This window comes from Limulus polyphemus, unplaced genomic scaffold (assembly GCF_000517525.1).
Source record: "Limulus polyphemus unplaced genomic scaffold, Limulus_polyphemus-2.1.2 Scaffold1880, whole genome shotgun sequence".
Taxonomy (NCBI): domain Eukaryota; kingdom Metazoa; phylum Arthropoda; class Merostomata; order Xiphosura; family Limulidae; genus Limulus; species Limulus polyphemus.
In genome coordinates, this window is record NW_013667490.1 from 179,898 (window position 1) to 188,016 (window position 8,119).

General features: G+C 31.5%; 1 protein-coding gene across 5 annotated transcripts in view; it reads right to left on the reverse strand.

Moving 5' to 3' along the window:
- The window catches only part of LOC106465238 (UDP-GalNAc:beta-1,3-N-acetylgalactosaminyltransferase 2-like), a 54,864-nt gene that overhangs the window by 6,703 nt on the left and 40,042 nt on the right, over positions 1 to 8,119 (reverse strand). For 3 of the 5 annotated variants that reach the window (XM_022393109.1, XM_013925445.2, XM_022393110.1), the window contains 2 exons: positions 7,792 to 7,848; positions 2,119 to 3,677 (listed from right to left, as the gene is read on the reverse strand). In XM_022393109.1, the coding sequence (XP_022248817.1) occupies positions 3,549 to 3,677; positions 7,792 to 7,848 (186 nt within the window). In that variant the 3' untranslated portion in view covers positions 2,119 to 3,548. Of the gene's footprint in view, positions 1 to 2,118; positions 3,678 to 7,791; positions 7,849 to 8,119 lie in introns of those variants that run through there. The other 2 variants (XR_002611926.1, XR_002611927.1) reach the window with 1 other exon arrangement.

Consider the following 8,119-nt stretch of genomic DNA (forward strand, 5'->3'; position numbering starts at 1 on the left):
TGTATATATTTCAATGTACTGTTGTTACTGAATGAGTGATGTACAAAGAGAGTTAAGTGATGTCATGAAGGTCAACTAGGCTTTCAAAAAGTGCTTTTGTATATATTTCAATGTACTGTTGTTACTGAATGAGTGATATACAAAGAGAGTCAAGTGATGTCATGAAGGCCATCTTGGCTTCCAGAAAGTGTTTTTGTATATATTTCAATGTACTGTTGTTACTGAATGAGTGATGTACAAAGAGAGTTAAGTGATGTCATGAAGGCCATCTTGGCTTCCAGAAAGTGTTTTTGTATATATTTCAATGTACTGTTGTTACTGAATGAGTGATATACAAAGAGAGTTAAGTGATGTCATGATGTTAAGAAATGGTCAAGAAAAACTATACTTAAGTGTTGTTAAGGTAAAATAAAAGTGACAGATGGAGACTGACTGAAAAAGAAATGTTAATCAGATCAATTTCTAAAGACAGGCATTGAAATATTAGGTAATAGAAAGACTAGGGGTAAACACTGAGAGTTGATACTACAAGAAAATAAAATAAAATTAAAAAATATTTTACTGACAAAGAACAAACCAATAATGGGAGATGACTGATTCCAGGATCGAGATTTCTAAAGAAGCAGCAGAAGTTTTATAAAAGTTAGAAAACAAAGATATCATCATCATAAAACCAGATAAATGGCATCATATTCCTGATCAAATAGGATTATATCACTAAAAGTTTGTATACATCAAAAGACTCTAGTAAATTTAAGAAACTAACATAAGATCCAACAAAACACAGATAAGCGAATTTAGAGAGATTTTGTTAAAGATAAAAATGACATTTTCATTAATGATAGGACTTCTAATAACATAAAACCCGTAGACTCACACCGTCATAGCTACGTTAGAAAGCCAGTTAAATTATAGGAGTTTTAGGTCATTCTATTTTTTTGTATAATCGATACTTTGTATTCTAAGTTGCATATTTGAATTTTAAAAAAAAAGTAGTTATATAGTACTAACACCTCTACCTAAAATAGGGCTAAGGTTCTTTGGGACATCAATTATTGAGTGCAAAAGGCCACAAGTAAGTACTAAGTTTGTGTTATTTAAGTATATTTTTTATTTATTTTTTAAAAATTACCTGAAATTGAAAAAATTAGAAACGTATTAGGTTAGATAATAAAACTTAAATGAACAAAAATCAAATAAATTTCTACAATAAAAATGCATACAAGCTACTCTTGTAATGATGTAATTCAATACTTTGTTTACTATAACTTGCATTATGCTTTTGCCAGTAGATTTATTGCTTTGTTGTGCTAATTTAAACATGGCTCAAACACAAATAAAACTGTAAAAGTAAATTAAAGCAGGCATGAAAAGGCTAAAGGACTGAATAAGTTAGGCTAAATAATTGTAATTGTCTGTTATTCTGTCTGTTACAATTTGCAGTCATTCTAGAAAAGAAAAATGTACTTTCGATTTTATTTCATATTTTCAGCTTCAACTACAAATTAGTGTTATGCTAGAGAAAATAAGAGATAAAATATAAAGTTTGACTGAAAAAAAACGTTTGATACTCATTTAGTTACTACGATTGTTGCATAAGAGATCTTCAATTCTCCCAGCAAAGACTAAACACAGCTTTCATAATTCTTCCATATCCTTTACATTTAGGTAACATTAATATTGGCTCTGTTGAGACAATCTTCTGTGTAGCTATGGTCACAGTTCAACTTCATATCCTGTTAACAAAAGAATGCATGGGATCCTCAAGGTTGAACTGACTTTAATTCTTTCTCATGTTACTATTATTCTTATATACATTGCAAACCGTGGTGTCTGTCTCTCGTTTGAAAAGCTGTGCATACAGGCAAAACTCAACATTCACTTTTGAAATAATGGAATAACAAGTTTGAATAATGTTGAAGCTAAATTTTATTTCACAAGCACGATATTCTACACTAAACTGTTAGGAATTAATCACACTATCATTCCCATATCAAAATGTGATGTAACTTAAAGAATAAAAATGTAGATTTACCATATGTTATTGTTGAGTGGCTCTTAGCAAAATTACTTTTTGAGGTGGGCGGTATAAGTAGCTCAGAGCTTTGGCTCTGAGTGAAGCCAAGAGTGCCACAAAATTAACCTTTTTAGAGTCCATGAAATAATTTAAATTGATAGATTAACATAAACTTTTCCCATCACTGAGGAAAGGTACTTTTGCTTGTATCTTGATATTACACAAAACAGAATTTCAATCATAAGCAAGTGTGTTGTATATGTTTGTTTGTTTAAGGATGGTTTTACTCAAGTAATATTTTCCCAAAGTGTATTGACTTTTCAAAAAAAAATTTTACTGAAATCTATTAACTTGTTTCACACTGGTAATGTAAATGAAATACAAAAATTGTAAGATGAAAAAGATAATTTTCATCCTTAATGTCAAAATCATCTTGCAATCAGAATAGTTAGTGTCTAAGTCGGACTGATTCAGTAAATTCACAGATAAATCTTTGGTAGAAATACTTTATTAAAAATTCTGATTTTTTGTGAAAAAAAATTTTTTTTTGTAATGTTCACTAAAAGCTTACCAAATTTCTTGAGTATACACTAATTCAATTTAGGATTATAATAAACATTAATTTTCCAAGATGAGCTCGGTCCTATGGAATAACCTTGTGTGTGTAGGGTTAAGTAGGTTTAATAGAAAGAGCCTTAAAAGATCACACACAATATTCCTGTTAGTTCATATATAGTAATCTTTGAAAAAAAAATGGTTTAGAAAAACATTATTTTTGCTTGAATAAAAGTAATACATGCATTTTTTAACAAAATAACCATCATCATGTTTTTTGTTCAAATAGGGTACTCAGCTAAACTCTAAGTATGGATATCAAATTTTGTTTTTAACATAAGACAATTTGAAACTTAATCATTCACATTGACTACCTGTACATGTATGAAACCACATCTGTTAATGTTTAGTATTTCAGAACAAATTTTTGTGTTTAACATATTTATAATTTTGACAAATGGTGAGAAAAAAAAAGTGAAATTTTGAAATATCTTCTAAGCATAAATACTATTTTTTACCTTATTCCAGCACGATATTAGAGTTTTTCGATTAAGTATTAAACAGACTCTGTAACTGAAGAACAGGTCTATCCCTTTCAGGTTTCTAATATAATTTTTTTTGTGACATTATTTTTCCACTAATGATGTACATATCTATTCCTTTCACTGACTATATGTATGGCATCAGTTCTTATACAGACACAGCCATTATGATTAACACTAAGAACAGTATCACATCTTCTACCACTGATTCACATACCTGTTCCTTTCTCAGTTAATAACAATGTGAAGAGCATCAGCGTGTCCACCAATAAGGTATATATATGTTACTTGTACATTTCAAGCTTTAACAGTTTATATAATATTATAACTGGTACTTTGAAGTAAACTGACTTAGGAAGAAACCTCAGTACAGGTATAATCACCATCTGATCAATTTTTATTAACTGCATCGCTCCAGTTGTTGCATAGATCTCTCAATCCTCACAGCAAAGACTTCCACAGCTTTCATAACTCTTCCATATCCTATACATTTCAGTAACATTAAGTTCGGCTCTATTAAGACAATCCTTTGTGTAGCTGTGGTCACAATTCCACCTCATATCCTATTAATAAAATAATGGGCATGATTGTCAAGGTTCTATTCGGGTAAAAATGCTAACAGTTACTCAAAATGTTTAGATTGCTTATAAAACAGAATTATAGTAAAAAGTTTGCTGAAATTATTTGACTTTTTTCACACTGGATCTTATGATAGTGGTTGAAGCATTTAAAGAAAGTTTGCACACACAGATAAACACAAAAATAATTATGTCATAAAGAGCATACAATAAATACAATTTGCACTTGTAAAATTTTGTAAATTAATACAAGTTAAAGACTGTGAAAAGAATGTATAACTGTAACTGCAAGGCATATCCTTACATGCATTTACTCACTAATCAATAAATGACTTGATAAACTGTCAATTGCTTTTTACTTGATCAATTTGTCTATGCTAAAGCAGGGGCAGCATTAATGGTGTGAAAAGGTTACAATTGCATGGGGACAGAAGCCAAGGTGGCTGATTGCAAAATATTAAAGAAAATTTCAAACTATACTATGGTGATTTGTTACTTAGATGCAACCCACAGTGCCATGAGCAATATATATATATATAGATATATACATACATACACACATCTGATTCCCAGCAAATTCATAACCATTCAAATTTGCAATGTTCTTATGGGTACACTTATGGCTGGAGAAATTTTAAAAGTGTAAAAAAAAGGAAACTATTCCATAGAGTGACTGTTAAAACAAGTGTAAACATTTTTAAATAAGAAAATTTGAAAGTAGGAGTGGGAGCACCAAAAAGTAAGGAAACACGACAGGAATGGGCAAGATAACATTACAACACTTGTGGTTTTTGAGATGGTGCAACCTCAAAGTGGGTGTGGCCATTGTTCCACACATTCCTGCTCCTTCCCATGGCTTTTCTTGGTGCTAAGTCTCATGAGTGACTGGGCTGTAGGCCTATACTTCTCTTGGCTTTTCTTAGAACTATCTCTTGACATTTCCTGGCTTTTGCTGACATCTTTGCAAAAGTTTTCTTCCATCTAGCCAGGGTGGCAGCCTTTACTTTGGCTGGATTAATGACTAAGGCTTGTTTGTTTCGATATTCAGCATTACTGTTTCTAGCCTTATCTCTATTCTTGCAGTAATTCTGTCTCCGCTTGGACAAAGACTTCAAGGTTATTAACATAGAGTTTCTCCTTTTCTTTCATTTTGTTTCCTAGAAAGGCATATTTTAAAAATCACACTGTTTAAAGTACAACCTTAGATGTCAGTAGGTTTGAAAACAATGCAAAGGTAAATTATACAACTCATCATTCTTGTTTTCAGTCCAGAGTGCTCAAGCTGTGTCAGACTTTAGCAGTGGTAGCATTCGTCCTCACATAGGAGACACACGTCTTGGCCACCAACTACTATGATAGAATTGCTTTGTCCAACACACATCCCTCGAGTCAGATGTATATAACCGAAAACTTTGCTTTCATCGGTTAGGTCATATTTAGAACCTAGATCTAGAGAATCTACGTAGTCCATGTTTTTTTATCTGGCTGATACAGCTGCAGGCTGATCACATAGCTCATGCACATAAGCAGTCTTGCACCTGCACATGATATGAAAATGGGTTGTTACTTAGTCTCTCACAGAGCATGCTCGTAATCAAACCACATAGCTACTAGTGTATTGTTAGCTCGTTAGTAGTGTTGCAAAATGGTTATTATCATTACCAAGGTTATAAGTAAAACTAAGAAAAACACTTTTAGCCAAGGTAGTATAATTCAATCATGTGCACTTAGATTTGCATAAGATTAAGGCATGAGAGAATTATGCCTTTCAAGAACATTAATCAGTCAGTCAATCAGATTGATAAATTTGTGGTTTTGTGAAATTTTACCGACTTTCTTAAGTGCTTTGGTGGCTATCTGCACCTTGTCCACCACAGGCAACTGAACCCTGGATTTTTTGTACTGAAAGTCTGTAGACTTACTGCTGATCTACAGGTGGACAGTTAACAACTACAACTAAGGAAAATCATAAATTAGTTTTGAAGAATTCTTCAGCTAATATTCTAATTTTGTCTACAGATTTTTTTCTAATGTATTTATATATGCTCCATACAAAACTAATTATTCAAAATTGCATCTCTATTGCCTATAAAATTAAAAAATAATTACATCAATTAGTTCAATCAAATCAATGAGAAAACTATGGCACTGCACAACTTCATCGTTAATATATTAGACATTGCCACGGAAAGGGTAATGTTTAATATATCAGTCAAGTCACTATAGAAGCTCAATTTCAGTAAATCTTTATACATCAATTTTCTAGGATATAAAGTGTTTTCATATTTATTTTCACTGGTAGAGAAATGGGAAGTAAGATTCCTTGAAAGATATACTAAATATAAAAATTACCATTTCTTAGTATTAGGTAATTATAATATATATTAAATACATATGCACTGCTGCAGTGTCCTTTATGTACATAATACTTGCTCACAATTGTCACAAAAAAGGCTGGTTTACAAAAGTCTAAAGACAAGGAGCAGAAACTTTCTTGCTAGCAGATTAATTAAGCCTATCATACTGATCAGTCAAGCCCACTCCAAGATAACACAATAGTAAATAGCATGTGGTTGCTAATTACAGTCTCCTGAGTAGGAGGAATATCTTCAGTGACAAAGTATTAAACTGTACATCTTGCAGAATTTTACTGTTATTAACCAGAGATATGGCACCTCAGTTCACCATCTGCATAGGTTCTGTGTGGGTATTTTTTGGAGAAAACACACTAGTTACAGGTATCTCTCAATTTACAAAAGGGATACGTTCTTGGAGAATTTAATGTATAATGAAAATATTGAAAACACTTTCCCATTATTTTAAAGGTAAAATATAGGGGATGCGTTCCTGACCCAAAACTTTTGGCCAGACATGTTGAGGGTTGAGGTAGATTGTGGCTGATAAAAAACATAGATCACTTCACAATGTCAGACACAAGATGTGAACCAAAACTTACAAATGCTCAGATGCTATATGAGATGTTTACATAGAGAGATTTTACAGAGGAAGATTCTGTGAGGATGCTCAATGATGGAATGATGCACTGTTTGAAATTTTGTCCATAGCATCTACTGAATTTGAATTATGTAGTAGTAAAAAATAGCTTAGTAACTAAAAATATTTCAATATTATAATAGAGAATAATAGGTTTTTAGCTATTTGAATTTCGTAATAGTGAAAAATTGTTTTGTAACAGGAAAAACATTTTTTACAACTTTCTACATAAATTTTTGTTATAGAGAAAAATGCAAAAGCAAATTGATAAACTTGCCCATAAAAGTTAATTGCGTTATAGCGAAAAAACATAAACCAAACATTTGTAAATTGAGGGATACTTATATAACTGAACTGGTAAAATACTGGGTACTTAAACCAACCGAAACCATGCTATATCATTATATGAAGAGAAAATGAATTAGTTTTAACATTCATTACCTTTTATGATTTAAAAGGACATCAATGTTAGTATAATATGCAAATGCTGCATACCTTATTCCTACAGTGTATACTTCATAACTACAAAACGTTTTGGTTCTTTCTAAGTTCTGATTTGAAACATACTAAATTTGCTTAAAGCCCTGTGTTAAATACAACCTGTAGTAGAGTCCAATCATAGATGCTACATGTTATTTCATAAAACAATTGTAGTGTATTCTACTTTATCTTGTGTGTAAAGGATTGCTTTACAACTATTCCACAGAGCAGATATACTTCAGATTCTTCAGATCTTTTCTGACTAGTTGCTATGGAGAGACTACAAGTTGTTTTTACTTAATCTCTAAACACAGTTTGTTTGACTTTCCACTCAACACATCACAATGCAGTAGTACTTTCCACATATATGATCAGCCTTACTTCTGTTTACTTCTAAAAATGATGTTAAGTTTTGTTTAAACTTCACACCAAGCCTTGTCTCTCTTATTACAAGTCACCATACCTCTCCTTCTGCATGCTACATCCTTAAATCTATAGTTTTTGCAGAAATCAGACAGCTGAATGCTAGGTTTATCCTTGAATTACTACACTAATTACCAATTATATCACTAAAATATAAGTCTAATTAAATTTTGTAAGTAAAGCATTTAATTATACGACTGACCTGCACATATGATGGTTTTACAGCAGAAAGCCAAATGCCCATAGAAACATCTTCTCCCTGATGAATAAAGAACAAGAACACATAAACTCATTGGCAAATACACAATAATTATAAGATATCTGCACTATGTCCATGCAAAACATCATGAAATTGTCATAAATCTTTTTTCATTCAAATAAAAAATAAACGAATAAATGTTGATAAAAGAGTTAGCACAAAGGATCACATATAAAGTGTAATAGACTTAAAATAAGACCCAAAACTCGAGCACTTTCGAATAGTTGACTCTTCTTCTTTGTTCTCCTGAAGAAGAAGAGTCGACTATTCG